The following is an 18197-nucleotide window of genomic DNA, read 5'->3' on the forward strand; positions in this document are numbered from 1 at the left end:
GATTATTTGGGAACCCTACCTGAGACAACAGAATAAATATCATAATGTGTCAATAAATACCAATGCACCGCAAAATATAAATTCTTATAAAACAAATAAATATTAATTATGTACAATTTGAACTCTTTTATTTAAAAGTGCAAAGAACAGAGCCATGTTAAGACAATACAGAAAAAATATCCTGTAGATGGTGCAGAAAAAGTATTCAAAGTAAAACTGAAATACTGTAGTATGCTCTTTTCAATAAGAAATACACAGATGCTCAAAAAAAAGAAAAAAAAAAAAAAAAACAAACCCCATACAGAAATCAAAGTACTGTTCAAAAAGTACCGTATGAACTGACATTCAGATACTGGTCATGCTAGTCATGACCTTATTTCTTTGGACATTCATTCAGCTCTCTGTAAATTAATGTCTTTTCATGTGTGTTTTTAAAATTTTGATGAAACTTCAGAATTACCAATCACCACGGGGCTACTGACAGGTGAAATTAATTATATCCTTTCAAACACATCATCCCATCTCCCTATGGATGGACACACAAAGGCAATAACATGTTAACTGCAATAATTATTAAAACGATACAGGGGTTTTGGACATGGCTTACAACATTTCCAGCAATTTACTTGACAAATGAAGGTAGATATGGCCATGTTCCCAAAGCATTCCTACACAGACAGGATTAATAAAAGTCTCTCCCAAAAAGAAATAACAAGGCAAACATACAAAAATTTAAATTTATTTGAATTTCAATTTACCAAAATACCACCTTTGGGCTCTGATTTCGTTGATTGATGCATTTGGCAAAATGTAGACTTGTAACTACTCTGGTCAAACACCCAAGATTTCTACTTTCAGTAACAAAAAACTGGTATAACACATTTTCAAACCAGTAAAGCATAAATGGATATGTGGCCCATCTCCTCAGTACATCTCCCCCTCCCCTCTGGTTCCCTCCAGTCTCAGGTCTGTGTCATTTCTGCCAAGGGTGAACAGACTAACGACGGCCATCAAAGCTGCCAGCATCATGACAGCACAGCCTCCAAACATGTGTCTGGTGCCGCTGCCACCCTCCCCTCCACCTGTTCCTGATACCTCCCCATGTAGGGCCAGCAGCCCTAAACAGGCCAGCAGGTGCAGAGGCAGCCGGAACCATGCCAGTACACCAGCCCGCTTCTCCTCTGGGATAACCCTGCCCTGGAGAAAACTGACTGCTGGGAAGTAGAGGCCACAGGCTAGCTCCAGCAGAAGGAAGGCCAGAAACGATTCATGAGGTCGAGGCTGACCTGGGGCAGTGGAAAAGGTCAGCATGAAAAAGGAGAAGAAAGCCATTAGCACAGCCAGGCAGAGTACATGACCAGGTTGCAGACGATAGCGAGTGGAGGTGGCTAGGCGGTACAGCAAGGAGCCAGCCATGCTGGCAGCCATCAGGCAAGAGAACACTATTCCTAAAGGAGGTCCATGTGGGTCCAGTACTGGGGTCCACAGGAAAACAAAAATGTAGAGGACACTTTCAAACAGAGCCTGCACTCCGCCCAATAGCATTACTCTCCTGTCAGACAGCAGGCAGCGCAGCCCCTCATGGCAGCTGCGTGAGAACCGGGCCTTTGCAGACAAACAGCTAACACCTCCATTGGGAAGGCCAAGAAGAAGTGTCTGTTTATCCCCTTCAGGACTTCCTTCAGCCTCTTCCTTGCCCCAGTCCATTAGCACCACCCAGCCACAGCAAACCAGGCAGGGGACAGCTAGGAGAAAGGGAGCTACCGGCCCCAGGTGGAGCCACTCAGCCAGCAAGTTAGCCACCAGCCCTGCTCCAACAGCAAGCCCATGGTTCCAGGTAGCAGCTTTGGTGAAGGTGCTGGGGATCCACTCCTTGGGAAAATCATGGACGTCTACATGTCGGTGCACATACCAGGCTTCAAATGAGGTGGTGAGCAGAGATGTGGACAAACCCCCAAGGACACGGCCCACAATCAAAACAAAGTAGTCTCTGGACAGCTTTGTGAGACAACAAGCAGAGTAGGACAGGCAGAAGAGAAGACATGTCTGTCTGCGGCCCATAGCTTGAGGGAGCCAGCCTGAAAAAGGAGCAAACAGAACACAGGAAGCCAGGCCACACACATATAAGATGGCTATTTGGGATTCCAGGAAACTGTAATGGCGGTAAAGTTTGTAGAGGTAAGGACCCTGGAGCCAGTCTGCCCACAAAGCCAAAAGGTATGCCCGGAGGAATATACTCTGGAAGCGACGGAAGGCTGGGTTGGCTACAGCATTAGGAGTAGACTGAGGTGGGGTGAGCCGGCGTGCTGTGAGCTCGAGGCCAACACACAGGGCGAGCAGGAAAATGATCGCAAGATATGTTGTCACCAACATGGTGTGAAAAACTGCAGCCACTTGAGGTCAAACCTGAAGTCTTGGGGTGTTTTCAGCTCTTTTCTTTCTGCTTCTCAGCACCTGTGGAGAGACAAGGTGAGCAAGAAATATATACAGTCAGAAGGACAATGTACAGCTTCTGAGTCACTGCTTCTGATTTGGCATATTAGAGCAAAGTTAAGGGGAAAAGGTGTTTTGACATCAGAGTTAAAGCCTTAATCCATTTTCAGAAGTTTTGAAACCTTTATTTTATTTGTAAAAGCAAAAAAGTGTCAATTTCACCCCAATTTCACACTATGTTATGCACAGTCTTTGGTGATAAAAGATAGATAGAGGTAGGTAAAAACAATACAATTAATGGATAAATTATATACAATAACTAAATATAATAAAAGGTGTAAAAATAAAAAAATATAAATGAAAAGAGAATTAAAACAATAAAGAGTAAAGATAGACCCATACGTATACTATGTATGGAATATACACAATATAATGGTTGCAATACAATATATCATAATACCCTGTACAATAATTCAAGTCACGTGTATATATAGTCAGGTATATATGTATTTGGACAGTGATACAATTATCATAATTTTGCCTTGGTACACCACCACAATGGATTTGAAATGTAGCCATTAAGATGTGACTGAAGTGTGGACTTTCAGCTTAAATTTAAGGGGCTTAACAAAAATATTGCATCAACCGTTAAGGAATTACAGCCATTTTTATACATAGTCGCTCTATTCAGAGACTCAAAAGTAATTGGACAATTGACTGACAATCAGTTTCATGGCCAGCTGTGGCCTCTTCCTTTGTTATTTCATAACAAATCAAATGCTGAAAAACTGATAGGACGGTGCTTCACATAACAAATGGGTAATGACCCAAAACAAACTGCGAAAGAAAAAATATAATAATTGGAATATTCTTCCATGGCCAAGTCAAGTCACCGTGATCTCAACCCAACTGAGCATACTTTTCACTTCCTGAAGACAAAACAGAGGGCAAAAAGACCGTCCACGAGTAGCAACCGAAGGCGGCTGCAGTAAAGGCCTGGCAGAGCGTCTCAAGGAAGGAAACTCAATATTTGGTGATGTCCCTGGGTTCCAGACGTCAGGCAGTCATTGACTGCAAAGAAGTTTCATCCAAGTACTAAAAATAATCCTTACGTTTATAATTATGTTAGTTTCTTCAATTACCTTTGAGCCTCTGAAAATGAGCGACTGTGTATAAAAACGGCCGTAATTCCTAAACGGTTAATGCGATATCTTCGTGGGATCCTTTGAATGAAAACTGGAAGTCTACACTTTAGTCACATCTTGATGGCTTCGTGTCAAATCCATTGCGGTGCTGTACAGAGGCAAAATTATGAAAATTGTGTCACTGTCCAAATACTTACGTACCTAACCGTCTACAGAGCCGCGTGACCCTTGAAAGATCGGATTTATCTAATGTATAACAGATGTTGTACATTATGTGACAGGTAAAAAAGTCCAGGTGAGCAGGCTGTCACAGGGACAAAGTATTGTCAGAGGAGAATCGTTGTAAAGAGTGACGGCCGCTGACAGGAATGGCTTCCACTATACTATACTTGTGGTTGGTCTAGCCCAGAGACGAGTCCAAGTATAGTGGTTTTTTGATCTAGACCTTGTGTGATGTGGTCTGGCTTGGAAAACTTAGCTGCGGGAAGCATCGTTGCGAGAGAGCATTTACGTTACTGGTGGATAATACAGAGTAAGGGGTGCGACTTGTTAATTCGTTGCTTACTTGGCTAATAAGCTCTACTTTCACAAAATTTGGTCGCTAAACAAAACGGCATTAAGTAGGTATTGCAGTATAACGTTAGTTGTTACCTGCATTAATTGCTTCAATACTGATTAGTGACCGATTATTTTACTTTAACGCGTAGCTAATTGATGGCTCTCAGGTGGACCTACATGCTATTGTTTTTTAGCTAACGCTAGTCTACAAGCTAACCTGCTACTAAGATAACTCGCGCCACTATCTCATCTGTTTTCCACTATACTGTATCATACTATATATGTCTTACCGTGTCGTTTGTGAGCGGTGCCATAGTAGTGGTACGACGTAGAAAGTGATAAAATTAAACTTAACTAGCTAAGTGATAGTGGACGATAAGGCTAGGCGAGTGTGTCTTTACTAGCAAACAGACCGTTCACTTCCGTGACCTATTATTTCACCACAAGGTGGCATTCCAGCTTTTTTTTTCATTTACAAGGGTAGGAGAAAGTTGTTGCATACCTCCAGAAATCCCGTGTTGCAGCTTTCTCGGAGGAACAGCCTTGTCTGTAGGTTGGATTTTATGTATTTACTAGTAGTTCGTTATTTGAGGTAAGTATGCTTTGTAGTTTTTCCATGTTTTCTGATTAATTCGACACCCAGATTTCACACAAATGTACGGGTGTGTATAATGTAATGGTATTGGAGTAAGCTATGTAGTTTTTATGCTGTCTAACCTGGATTTATAGCTATGAATGCAATCACCCTTCTAAGAGACTCTAACACGCACACTCATTGCACACAGAGTATAAACTTTTGTTAAATAATAACTGTAACTTTCAGCAGCATTACACATTTTTCAGATCCACACAGGCCTAACTACTCAGCACATCTTAAATGGACACAAAAGAACGACACACAAGCAGAATAATACATAATTCGAACTTTATATCATTATATCATTTCTATTTAGGAAGAAAGATTTACAAAATATACAAGATGTGCTTGATCAGCCATAATCAAACAAGCAAATAGTGAGAAGACCAATCAAATAAGATCTCTCACCCAAAAATATCTCTTGTGTTTGTATGACAAACATTGGGGGCAGAGGAAGGGTGCATGTGGAGTGAGTGCTGGTGATTTCAAGGATTATGCTGGTTGGTTACATCATCTAATAGCAGGAAGTGTGTCTAAGCCGTTTGCAAATCCCTACTAAATATTCTGTAAAAAAAGCCCCCTTGACATGGCCAAACCCCCCGCTAGTAAAGGAAGGTCAGTACATTCTTCTTTACACTGAACTCATCTGTCCCATCAATTATATATATCAGTTCAGTCATTGATAGTCATACATAGAGATTGGGGTAAAATAATATTTACAGCAACAAAAATAAACAAAGGAACTACAAAACCCAACATGCATGGAGCATCTCCATCTGTCCAGATGTGATACAATAAACACAGACACAGTGTTTTTGTCAAAACATATAAAATGCCATTGACTAATGAAGCTGGCATATTCAAACCCAAGGTGTGACAAATGTATGGAAGATTAGTCAAAAATAGTAAGAGACAGAATGCATCTCAATGTGTACAAGTGACACATTAAAATAGTCTCATTCCAGTGCTAATGCAGATGGCATGTTTGTGAAACAGTGATACAGAATTACCTTACCATTTCGCTATGTATTATATACAGGTTCCCTTTCTCTTAAACACACACTGACACACAGTCAATCATCATTAATGGTCCCTAAGTAATAACGGTTTAGATATACGATATCCGTCTTTCAGCTGCTGCTTAGTGATGGTCTGTTGATATTGTACCACTAAAGGAATAAACAGAAATGAACTGGCTTTTATTCTTAAGTACACTGGATATAATGAGCAAATGCATAAATGATCTGTCCAAAAGGGTGATAGTAACTATACACAATTATTTATTTTTTTACTGGAACAATGTCTTTCAAGAGGTGTTGAGGTTTATTTGTATACATGAGTTTGTATGTGTATGTTCATTTGTCCCATAACATTGCATGAAAATCAATAGTGAATCAAAAAAATGTTCGCCACAGCCCTCATTTATCCTTTTGAAAAACACTTCTTCGATTGCAAAATTCATTGTTTCTCAACTTTGAAGGAAGTCATGCCCTTAGAAGATAATGTGTGTGTGTGATGTACTGTATACGTTTGTGTAAAATAGTTTGTGTCTGTGTGCATGGTGAACAAGTGCTGCTCAAGGGTCAATGCGAAAGGCCAAAAGTTTGTCGGAGTGGAGATTGTTGAGGGTGCGCAGGTCTGGCAGGCGCAGGAGGAGTTTCGGGAAGAGGGCGGTGTCATCTGGACGACGTCGGGTGATCAGTGACCGTAGGGCGCGAATCAGACCCTCCTGGAGCTGCTCTACAGCCCATATGTCTGAGATGCCAGAACGATCTGAAGAGCACAGAGGATGCCAGTGTGAATGGTTGATAGACAGTTAATACATTATTAGTTCATTAAAGTTGTACTCATGAAGTAAATTTTGACTCTCTCTCACCTGCAGAGACCAGCACCACAGCCATGAAGAGAGCCATTTCATCAGGCTCCAACCCCAGGGAGCCCAACTTCTCACTGAACTCAAACATTGCGTCCAGTAGGGAGCCCATGCCCAAAGCCCGCAGGGTAGACAGGGGGTAAGTCTGGCCATTTAGGAAGGTCACTGTGCGCTCCTCAGCATTGAACAAGGTGCAGAACCTCACCATCAGAACCTAAACACACAAGTAACGGAGAAAAAAAAAGAGCAACACAAAGATAGGTTTGAGAAAAATACTTGACCAACTAATACATTCGGACTCAAAGGGAAGGAGTCAAAAAGTTGGGATTTATTACAAGCAATATTAATCATTTGAAATGTACGCAAGTACCTGGAAGGTGCCTGATTTGAGCAGCATGACCTGGTCATGTTGGCTAAGCTCTTGAAATCCTGGGATGCCCTTGGCAAACTCTACAACCTCCTTGACGGCAGGAGTGAAACACTGAGAGAAGGATTCCCATATCTCCTGACTCGTATGCTCTGCCCCTGATACAGGGCACACATTGAGAGGACAGGCCTTAAAGAAAGACAAAGAGACATAGAAAGAATGAAAAAAATGTTGGCCAAACAAGACATAACATGTGAGTGTTAAACTAATTTAGTATGTGTCCTGCACTTACCAGCACTTTAGCTCCTGGATCTAATTTCCATGGGCAGGAAAGCTGATCTGTTGCACTTCCTGCATTGCGAAAACTGTTATGATTGGCAGAGCTGCCCCTTTGAGATGTTATACCATTAGACTGGTCATGATTCTGATTTGTTGAAACTAAGTAGGTGTAGTGATTGTTGTCTACATTGTGGAATGTAGGTTGGTTGTCATTAGGGGCAACTGGGCATTGAGTGGCAGGGGCAACAGGGCAAGACTGATAACTCTGGGCAGAGGTGGAGTGACATGAGACTTGGGGAAAACTTGCATCCTGAGAAAAGGGAGATTTGTTGTTGTTGTTGTTGGTGGTGATGTTAGCCCTCTTGGCTACTCTCTCCTGGCTGCTGCTGTTGCTGGTGGTGAAGATGTCACGGTAGGCTCTGGAGATGGCCCCAATGGCCTCTTTTGAGTTGCCATCTTCTGGGCTGGGGGGAGCGTCCCTCACTGAAGATGAGTCCATGTCCATGGCAGCTGATTCATTTAGGCTGTTCATGTAGCTCTGCATCTCATCCAGAAGTCGCTGCTTCTCTCTCTTAGGTATGCGGCCAAAACGCACAGCTAGGGAAGACACAAGCAGTGAGGACAGATCAGCCTACAGTCTTTGTGACTGGACATGTTTTGTGCTTTATTTTTTTCCTTCTTTTTAAATAAATGTTATCGCCAGTTATTTTTTTGTTTGTTTGTTTTTTTCTTGGATACAATGCTCACTGAAATTACATAAAATTATAAAGGTACAAGCACTCCATTGACAACCAAGACAAATTCATTTCTTTAAGATCAAGAGGCGGATGCATTCTACCTATACAGTGGTGCTATTTAGGAAGCACAGGACTGCTAGTGTAACTTATATTGGTTATAAATTAAAGCAAAGCATTGTTAAACAGTTACCCATTACACCTCCTTATAAACATGCACGCATCAAAAGCACAAACAACTCCTAAAGTTTTGAATTATTTAAAGGAGAATCACAAAAGTTGTGAAATGGAAACTTTCCTCACCCATATTCCCATTCCCCTTCCCACAGTAACCATGAGCTGGAGAGGCTATTTATAGACCCCCCGCTACCATCTGGCTCATCCCCTCCTCTATCCACCCCTGTATCCTTCCTCTCCCTCTCCCTCCCTCCATTTGTAAGTAGGGCAGTGGGGCAACGTTAGCGTGATGTCACTGGCACTCAGATAGTGAGAGGGAAAAGGATGAGAGGGGTGGGCTTGTAGCGCATAAATGAGTTGAGGAGAGAGTAGTGAGTAAATGAAAAGGACTGACATGAGAGATGGTGATACATTGAAAGTAAGAGGGTGTGTCTCTGTGCGCGGGAGATGTGTGTGAAAGATGAAGTTAGATGAAGCAGAGAAGTTGAACTGGTACAGATTCAGAGACTTATGCAAGTATGGTGTACCTGATTTTTGTTTAAGTGTAGCATAAAATTTGTATGGCAGCTGTAATATTTGTAAAGCAACGTACCATTATTGCCATGTGTTAAAACATAAGCAACTGACGTAAAAACATACTGTGTTGGGTCAAGTGAGGCAATTTACTTGTCGCAGTAGTATGCACAGTAGAAATTGCTCTGTTTACCAAAATACAGTAATCTGTTCACCCTGTAGGGTCCCATGATGAGGATGGGGCCACTAACATAGCATGAGATTAATCCCTTTCATCATGGTTAAAATGAGGCAAATGCAGAATAGTGAGCTGTTGCTCTAAAAATGTTGCTCTGGATAGAGGAAGAAAAGTGTGCCATCATGCCAACGGACAAATATTTGCCTATATTGTAGAGCCAAAGTCACACAGCTGCCTGGTGTGAAATCAGGGTGTACTATTTAATGTGGGCTTCAGGCAGTTGCATGTGGTTTTCCTGTTGTTGTAATGGTTGAAACAGAGCAAAAAGGGGTTTTTAGGTTGTGGTTCTTAACGCTTTCAAAAATCTCCTCTATGAGGGTCGACCTGACTGCTTCTTTCTCTTATCAAGTCATATTTAGCGACCCTGTTTTCTCTGAGCCAGTGTTATTTCTGCATCACATGCAGAAATAACACTAACCTCTTTACTAGATTAGGCAATGCAGGGTACTGGAGGGTGGAGATAAGCAAAAATCATACTGAGAAGCAGAAGACAGGAAAACTACACCAAGTAGGTCATGATGTATGAGTACACTACAGGCACACTTCTGTATTGTTTTTCTAGGTCAGTGCAGCTGTTTTCTTAATCTGTGATTATAGGTGATCAATCAATGTTCAGCTATCCGAGGTGAAACAAGGTTGTTGTTTGTTTTTTTTGCATCCCTTGCTTAATTGTTTCCCTATCCCTCATTAATTGCAATAAGATGTTCTGTGGGCATACACAAGGTAATCAAATTGAATCTGTTCCAATTTCCTAAAATAATTCCTGTGTTTGCTGCAGTTTTCCAGATGATAGATAGCTTCGGGGACTTCAGCGCTCCTCCTCTCATAAATCATTCTCTGAGGGGGATATGTAAGAGAGCTGAGGGAACATGGTGGGTACATGGAGGAGGAGGCGCTGAACTGAACAAGAGCTTAGAGGTAACAGTGTTGTGGGAAGAGGCTGCAAAGGGCAGGAGAAAGGCACTTAAAAACTTAACAGTGATACAAGGCCAGATGGTCTGCTGGTAAAGTGAGGGACTGAGCTACTGGCACGATGACCTCAAAAGACTTTCTGCATTACATTTTTCACACAGACCTACATATCAGTACTGCGCCTCTTTCAAGCTGCCCATTTCCCCTGCTGCTTTGGCTAATCAGGGCACTGTGGTATTCTGGCAGAACTGCATGAGGGTCTCTCAGTTAAAAATGTGTCAGGATGTCTCACCATCTCTTGACATGCCAACAGAGAGGCATTTCTTGAAACGGCAGTGCTGGCAACGGTTTCGGTTCATGCGCATGATCAGGCAGTTCTCATTCTTCACACACATCTTGTAGTTGATGTTCTGCTGAATGCTGCGGCGGAAAAAGCCCTGAAACGTATATATATATATATATGTGTGTGTATATATATGACATGAAAATTGGTGCACCAAAAGCAAAATATTGTTTATTCATTTCAAAAGATTTCTCTCATCAAGGGCTTACCTTGCAACCTTCACAGGCATGCACCCCATAGTGGAAACCAGATGCGATGTCCCCACAGACTTTGCAAAGCAGGACCATTCCACCTGTCTCTGCGGAAGGGTAAAAGCACAGTTAGATAAGCTGCAAACAATTACATCCTGGGATAAGTCTTTCTACATATTGACAGCGAGGAAACACTTACTGGTGAAAGTTCCTGGGAACCCGCATGGCCTCTTTCCTGCAATGGGGTGTGCATAGGTATGCTGTGTAGTGGCTGATACTGAGGAGCCACTGTAGACCTCTGGGAACTGGAATACCAGTTTGGAGGATGGGGTGGTGCACCCAGCTGCCCTCTGTTTCAATGGCCCGATCTCTGTGAAGGTAACCTCCTCTGGAGATGAGGGCTGGGAGTGTGAAGAGGGTGACTGTGTCTGGTACCCACTGGAGGGGCTGCCAGGGCTGGGACTGGAACTGCCAGAGGAACCTGCATAGAGAATTACTCCGCCACCTCCTGCACACAAGGGAAAGATTGGAGGACATCAGACCTCTGAGCTGAGATTTTGGGGTCAGGTGATTCATATTTGAGATCAATTTGAGCTCCCAATTAAAGCATACAATATCATTTAGCTATAGATAAGATTATTATCAAAACATTATGTTTTGTATGTTATATATATAGACTACTGGAAGTTGTTGAATTACTGAATTACATCAATTATAGACGTATCGTGCATTTAAGATGGCGATCCTTATTTCCTGAGAAACCGTTCAGCTACTCTACACCGTTGGATGTGATGTGATGTAACGTTGCCCAACCTCTGGGCAGCAGAGAACAGCTCTGAGAATCTGCAGCGTCGTTGCCTCATCCTGAGTGTAATAGGCGTTATGGTGAGCTCAAGCGGATAAAGTGGGCGCTAAAAATATTGCTGGTAGCACTGCAACAAAGCAGGCAGGCTTCCACCAGACGAGGCAAGGAAGCGCTGCGTTTCAGTAAATAATTTCAGCGTCATGCTACTGCAGTACTTATGTAGGCACTGTATGGATAGGTGGATTTTTTTTTTTTTTTTGTCGTTCAGCTGGGGCTTTTTTCCTCTTAAGTTTCGCCTCCCCCCATCTCTCTCTCTCTCTCTCACGCATTTCTAGTCATGCGTTGGGGATGAGCCGAGACACGGCCTCACGTGTCTGCGGGGTCTGCTGCCTCCTCCGCTCCAATAATAGCCTCACTCCCCTGGCACCGTGCCCAGCGCCAGCTAACAGCAAGACACCTGACCGCAGCCTCACATGCATGGGCTCCTGACACGGTTACTGCCCGAACCAAATCCGCAGTCTCGTGTTGAAATATACAACAATCCGAAGTCAGATCTGTGTTTATAAACACGCGCTGACTGGGAAGCTCCGCGGGCGTGAGGTGGCACCAAGTCTCGGCCACTGCTGTTCATGCGCCACCAACAGTCGGAGAATGTGAGTCACGTTTTTGCAAAGGAAAAGCCTCAGCTGTAGGGACCGGACCGCTGTAATAACTACTGTACTGTACTGACTACTCCGTGTACAGTAAAGTCCAGCAGAGAGACGTTCAGAGTGACAAATTACATGCAAATGAGGGTAAATGTCCAAAACGAAAGAAACAAATATGGGCCCAAGTTAAAACTTCGTTCATGATTGGCTTGCATATGCAGCTGAGAAATTTCCACCATACAAATAATTTCCAACATCTAAAATTCATGCAGTGGTAAACTGGTTAGACCAACTCAGCCTTGTTTGTGGAAATCATGCCTAAATGCTGTGGGCTTGTCCCTGCGTTGCCGTGTTGCCCTTTGGTGCGCAAGCTATTTGTTTAGCTCAAATGTTTTGATAATCCCTCAACCAGCACGTGTCGGTGGATTTGTTGACTCATGCCACAGTCACAGACAGATCCAGCAGACGCAAGCCTGAGCCTCACCTCTTCCTGAGCTTACGAGCAGACAGTGGTGGCCCAGCCCCCACTCCACCCAAACACATTGCATGTCCACCTGAAGACTCACATGTACAGTGTTTATCAATGACCTCTAGAGCCACTGCGCTGTAAACACCGTCATTAACAATCCGTTTTACAGCCTGCTTTCCAGGAGTGACGGGCAGGTACCCAAACCACCTTCATGTATCAAGTGTCACAGTAGAGAAGCTGATTAGACCCATAATCAGATTTATTGGTAGTATTGGTATTATGTTAGCACACACAGGGAATTTGTTTTTGGCAGTTGGTGACTCTCAAGCAACGCTCTATACAAATAATATACATAGTATTTACAGACAATATACAAGCAATAACACAATTTAAATGTAAAAACTGCAGACTCCCTTCACTGTTTTGCACAAAATACATATTCACCATCCTCCTACACTCATTATTATGTTATCATAGCATTATCACCATGTATGGTCAAAAACAAGAATTAATTGTTATCTGTCCTCATCATGGTTGAGGGAAAACAGCATGATATTGTTGTTTTCATTATTTTCAATGCAAGCATTGCATAAAGCTTCAGTATCCACACAGGATTCAAAATGCTATTGCAATCACCAATCAATTGATTATGTGTTAGGCAGCATTACTGTTTTTATTCATATTACTGGAAGCCTGTAATATCAATCAACTTCTAAATTGAGCTCTTAGGGGATATTAGATGTAATATCTTCATTGTATGAAATTCCTGTTTTTTTTTCCATATAAGAAAAATCTAATTTCTTGTCAGTGAACTACAGGAGATACCTGTCCTAGTATTAGGCTACTTGGTATCATCCAACACTGACCATCCAGTGTACCTGCGGGTCAGCGGTCAGCATGTTGGTTATTGCAGCTACACCAAAATTCACATGGTTTTCTCAGGATTTTTTGCATTGCGTGGGATTTCCCACGCAAGGCAAACAGTACTGCAGCGCACACTGTCACAGTGCGCACAGAACAGTTACAATTTAGGTCACTGCAGACAGCATAAATTGAGGAGTCAATCAGTTCTCAGTGCCCATTTGAAGCTTAGCTTACCCATGCAAGCACTAATCTGCCTGGGACTGGAGGCAGGCAGAGAAACGTGAGCAGTGAATAGTTCACAGGCACAACAGCACCTCTCCCCTTTTCTCCTCTCTTGTCTTTTATCTCTCACTTTAACTGGTTCACCTTCTGATGCAGGACATGGAGAGACAGCCACAGACAGCCTACAGTTAAGGGGACCGTAGTGTTTGTCCGGCCTTTTGGTGTAAAGTTTATAAACATGGCATAGGATGGCTTCCTAAGAGCGCTACCCTGTTTATTATGCTGGAACAGAAAAATTACGTAGGCTGTAGGCAATGGCCAGTAAAAAGAGTTATTATGTGACACTGAACATGGCCAATCTGTTAACGCTACTTTGGTGTTTGCAGTCGACTTCATTAACTCAGACTTGTGTAAGTAGGTCAATATCAGGGGAACTTGATAGAATTGTGTCTATGTGCCTCAGCATCTCTGCGAACTGCTGCTGGATCACACACACTAGCTCTGGCTCAAGCATTTATCCAGAGGAACTCTATTAGATTATCATAGTTTATAGCTACAGTTTCTAAACGCCAGAATATGATTTGAAATCTACGGTTGAATATCCTGGGTTTTGTTGTTGTTCTGGCTGAATTTGTCTGGCACACCCCGTGTCAAACATGGACCGAAAACATCCGTTTCAAGGTTGCGCGATTTTGTCAGAAGCAGAGTTTCAGCCTCTCGATGTCTTTAATCCGCTGTTTGTTTCAGCATCGTTTTCAGCGCAGCGGATGAGAGGGGAGCTGTTATGTTTAATAGCAGAGTCACGTTCCAGCTGAAACACACCCTAAACGGATGTGAGCCCTGAACCCATGGGCTTGGGGACAGATGTTGTCGAGCCAAAACTGAGTCAGCGTCAACCGAACTGCAAGTACTGTGATTCAGCTGCGGGAGAAACGATTTCAATACGAGCCAAAGGCGCATGAGGCGGTAAAACGTGACGAGAGAGAAAAAAAACAAAGTCAATGCATGGAATCGCTGACCCACTGACCAAGCTCTCCCTCACCACCACCGCGGGCGGCATCAACACAGAAGCGTCCGTGAGAGCGGGGAAGCGGCGGGAGGCGGGAGGAGGGCCCGGGTATCTCACGCGTCGCACGCGGCTCTGCAAGGGAAGCCACGTGAGGAGGCTTCTGACTGAGCTTTCCCTGGGAAGACATGAAGCTGCGCTCCAGCCAGCAGCCAGAGCTCCTACGGTCCACCAGGGGCTTATAACTGAATGGCCAAATTAAATAGACCATGTTATGCGCCGGGGTGGTCTCACTGTGCACCGCCAGCAGGCGCTGCATCTAATTTATAAACACTGGGGGGAAATTTATGTGTCAGCATGCGGCCAGAGCCGAGTTTATACTGTGAAGAAATGCATAACGCTCAGCTTCGGGTGAAAAATAGGCGAGTAGGATTTTACACAGCCTGCAGTGGAGTTGTTCTCTTAAAATCTCTTTCGGTAATGATTCTGTTAAATGTATCAGAATAGGGGAGAACTGCTTCGGTAACGGGTCAGTTGTGATGTCTGGCCGAGGCTGAGTGATGACAGTAAATCCTGCACTGACTGTCCCGTTTGCAATCCAGGAGAAAGATACGTTCATATTTTCGTGGCCTCACATGGCTGTTTGGGGGTTTTCTTTTTTGATATTTTCATTACCCGTGTATTTTGGAGATGCTGTCATTTGTAATTTGAAATGATTTATCACTTTTTGGCCATCCGTCAAACTAATGTGGTTATCTTATACCACATACTGTAGCTTATAATATTATGGCTGACTATGGAGTTAATTTTGATGTCAAAAATCGGCCCCTACTAGTGAATTTTCTTCCACATGTTTATGTCAGCCAGGTAAAACTTGGAACCAAAGTAAAGATGGTTTCGATTTGATGGTGAGGAATGGGCCCGAGTTAGGGGTCCTTACTTTAAGCATGGTGAGAATAATGCAGAAAACCTCCACCAGGGGAGTGTCAGAAGAAGTTTTAGTGTAGTGCATGAAGTTATGCAGTGGGCAGTAAGGAAAGTCTGTTTTTATCATGTAAGCACCAGTTGAAAACTATATGTGATCTGCTGTAATAGCATACTAATCCTATTATAGTACCTTTGAGCAAATTAATGTTGGTGTCAAGGAAGACTAAATATATGCAGTGTTACAACTGACCCCAACTCCATGGTGCAGTTGACCTCTGACATGAGGTCAAGGTTGTGCAAGTTGATGTAAATATTGATTCTGGCAAGTATTCCATCATGCATGATTGAAGACGTATTGTACATATTCCAATATTAGTTTTGTCTGATCTTTGGTCAGTCAAAACTGACTTTGACATTTGGTCTGTTTGGGCCCATTTTTTATGCTACATGGCATATGAAAGAACACACCCCCAGCCCCACAACCCACTCATCTCTGGAGGTGAACACACACACACACACACACACACACATGCATACAATCTCATTTTATCTGCTGGACTTTATGAGCCTTACAGCCCACCACTGCAGCCATATTTTTTGCCAGGTTATGACGATGTTTATGAGCTTTGTTTAGATCACACTGAACTCATGAGTGAAATGAAGTCATGTGTACTCCAATAATCTTATTGAAATATTAAAAGTCAGTGAACCTAGTCGAAGGTGGCCACTTACATTTAGATGGGTGAGAGGAAGAGAACAATGTCAAAAGACTCATGGAAAGTTAAAAGATGTACTGTCATTTAAATGTAAAATAAGCAAACAGTAAATATACATAAATAAACAATTTAATAAACGAATAAAAACTTGAAATTGCAAACTCAACCCCCCCACCCACAACCCACTCACACTCACACAAACACCAAATAGCAATAGAACACCAGCAGCAAAGCCAGGCACGCAGTGATCACATTTATCGGTTTATACTACAGCTTTTATCTACGATTACACATTTAACAGCCTCGCGTGTTCCGCGAAAAACACTGGCCCACTTTATCAACATTAATAGAGAGCCATAACCCGGTGAGTGGGTTTAGTGTAGCCTTCCGATTAGAGTAACGTGTTGACGGAGCACAGGCTGTACAGGCGCCCATCACCTGTGCTGGAACGTGACCGTCGCTGTTGTAAATGATTCACCGTCAATTAGGAGGAGAAAGCAGAAAGCACGAGCACCTTTGGCTGACCTCGACAGAAACGCTGCCTAATGCCACTTAACGGATGGAAGTCCCGCGGTTATCAACTTTTTATGCTGCAGGCACCTCAGCGATGCCTTTGATAATAGGAACAAACACGCCCTTTACGCCAGAGTTTCATTGCCCCCCCCCCCCCCGCGAGGTGGTAGAGGGTTAGTGTGCTGTTGTTGCTGCTGTGTGCTCCGACAGATTATGATTACAGTGACAGCCAGTGTACTGTAGCTCCACGTGAGTTTGTTTTCATGGAGAGAAACAGGAAGTGGCCAGCCCCACTACGACCATATGGCGCGGTTCGCTGTCAGTCGAGCTGCAGTCCGGGCGCAGCGTTTTGACATTTGGACGCCATGCAATGACTTCCTGACAGTTTTGCGCAAAGTGTCGCAGTTACACTTCCACTGAACATAGAAACAAGCTCGAGTGAATGAATGCCATAAGAGTGAACTCGTGCATGGACCCAATGTCCCCAAACAGCGGTAAACCTATAAAATCATCCAGCTCAGAAATTATTCTAAGACTCGCATGCAAAAGGGATGTTTCACTCGCACTTAGTGGTGCATGTGATGAGAACTCACACACAGTTGCAAACACAATTGCCAGTTATACACATATTATTAAAAATAAATAAATTTTGAGCTTTGAGGAGGGATTTACAGAATCGTTAATATACTGAATGTGTAACAGAAGTTCTGCTTTGCGTTACATCAATTAATGCTTTATTATATTTAAAGTGAAATTTACGTCGGTTGTAATAATGTAATAATGAAATAATTCAACTTAGACAGTTCATTGCTATCATGATGCAGCGGTTGCGGCATGCGGGTTAAAATAATGTAAAAGTTAACCTTACCACCGCCGGGGCTGTTATCCATGTCTCTTGTTGATGTCGATCACTTGAAACAATTTTGAAGACAGACGTCTGTGAACGTAGCTAGGCTGGAGCAAAAGTCTTGTGGAGACAGGTGAGACAGTCGAGAAGGAGCTCTGCGTAAAACACCTGCCTCACGGAGCGCAAAAATTGGGAAGCGGGGATGGAAAGGCGTCCAGTGCCCGCAGAGTTTCTCCCCGGTAAAAACTGTACGCAGGTGTCTCTCTCGGTGCTCAGTTCTGTTCTGAAGGAGGCGAGTCAGACCGGCGGGATACCTGGATACCTTCCGAGCTCTGGACACTCGGCTCGAGCGCGTGCGATGCTGCGCGAGCGAAGATTGAACGATTCTTATGAATTCCAAGAAACTCGAGTCAGCATATCCGCGAACGGAGTGTCACACACACCCACCGATACGAACACCCACGTCAATCACGTTTGCAGGTGAGTGGGAAATGTGAGCGCCTTTCCGTTCCCTCCAGCTTGTGTTGTGTCTGTTTGTGTGGGATTTGGCTCACTCTTTGTATCTCGCGGAGTCCTTTCTCTCCCTCTCTCTCCCTCACGCTTTTGTGCATTCTCATTGGCGGGTATCTGGAGCCGAGGGGAGTCTGATGCGCTTATTCGACCGTGGTATGTGTTCAGTAAAGCCACGCTGCATGTGCGCTCTGCATGTGCCCTACTGATACACATTTTATGCAAAATACGGAGCGCGTGGCGCGGAGGGATGGAGAGATTGGTGGACGAA

At 43.4% G+C, this 18197-nt stretch overlaps 2 protein-coding genes and 1 long non-coding RNA gene across 3 annotated transcripts; 1 reads left to right on the forward strand and 2 right to left on the reverse strand.

The window, feature by feature from the left end:
- Positions 1 to 157: 157 nt before the first annotated feature.
- On the reverse strand, positions 158 to 4550 carry mfsd5 (major facilitator superfamily domain containing 5). Its single transcript, XM_040152867.1, has 2 exons — positions 4427 to 4550; positions 158 to 2454 (listed from the first exon to the last, which is right to left on the reverse strand). The coding sequence occupies exon 2, from the start codon at positions 2371 to 2373 to the stop codon at positions 925 to 927; it is 1449 nt and encodes a 482-aa protein (XP_040008801.1). The 5' UTR covers positions 2374 to 2454; positions 4427 to 4550; the 3' UTR covers positions 158 to 924.
- LOC120803879 lies at positions 3434 to 6772 on the forward strand. Its single transcript, XR_005709387.1, has 3 exons — positions 3434 to 3525; positions 6317 to 6568; positions 6656 to 6772. It is a non-coding gene; the product is annotated as an uncharacterized LOC120803879 (long non-coding RNA).
- On the reverse strand, positions 5041 to 18108 carry nr1d4a (nuclear receptor subfamily 1, group D, member 4a). Its single transcript, XM_040152866.1, has 8 exons — positions 17438 to 18108; positions 10600 to 10908; positions 10419 to 10507; positions 10159 to 10303; positions 7306 to 7889; positions 7017 to 7202; positions 6650 to 6860; positions 5041 to 6546 (listed from the first exon to the last, which is right to left on the reverse strand). The coding sequence occupies exons 1-8, from the start codon at positions 17457 to 17459 to the stop codon at positions 6350 to 6352; spliced, it is 1743 nt and encodes a 580-aa protein (XP_040008800.1). The 5' UTR covers positions 17460 to 18108; the 3' UTR covers positions 5041 to 6349.
- Positions 18109 to 18197: the final 89 nt, after the last annotated feature.

Source organism: Xiphias gladius, chromosome 18 (assembly GCF_016859285.1).
Source record: "Xiphias gladius isolate SHS-SW01 ecotype Sanya breed wild chromosome 18, ASM1685928v1, whole genome shotgun sequence".
Classification (NCBI taxonomy): domain Eukaryota; kingdom Metazoa; phylum Chordata; class Actinopteri; order Istiophoriformes; family Xiphiidae; genus Xiphias; species Xiphias gladius.

Excerpts from the sequence above, each read along its gene's own strand:
- nr1d4a (XM_040152866.1), bottom strand. The coding sequence starts at position 17,459 with ATGGATAACAGCCCCGGCGGTG. Across the intron at positions 10,508-10,599 it reads GTTCCCAGGAACTTTCACCA|AGACAGGTGGAATGGTCCTG; the intron begins GTAAGTGTTTCC and ends ACCCTTCCGCAG. Across the intron at positions 10,304-10,418 it reads ATGCCTGTGAAGGTTGCAAG|GGCTTTTTCCGCCGCAGCAT; the intron begins GTAAGCCCTTGA and ends TATACGTTTCAG.
- mfsd5 (XM_040152867.1), bottom strand. The coding sequence starts at position 2,373 with ATGTTGGTGACAACATATCTTGCGATCATTTTCCTGCTCGCCCTGTGT.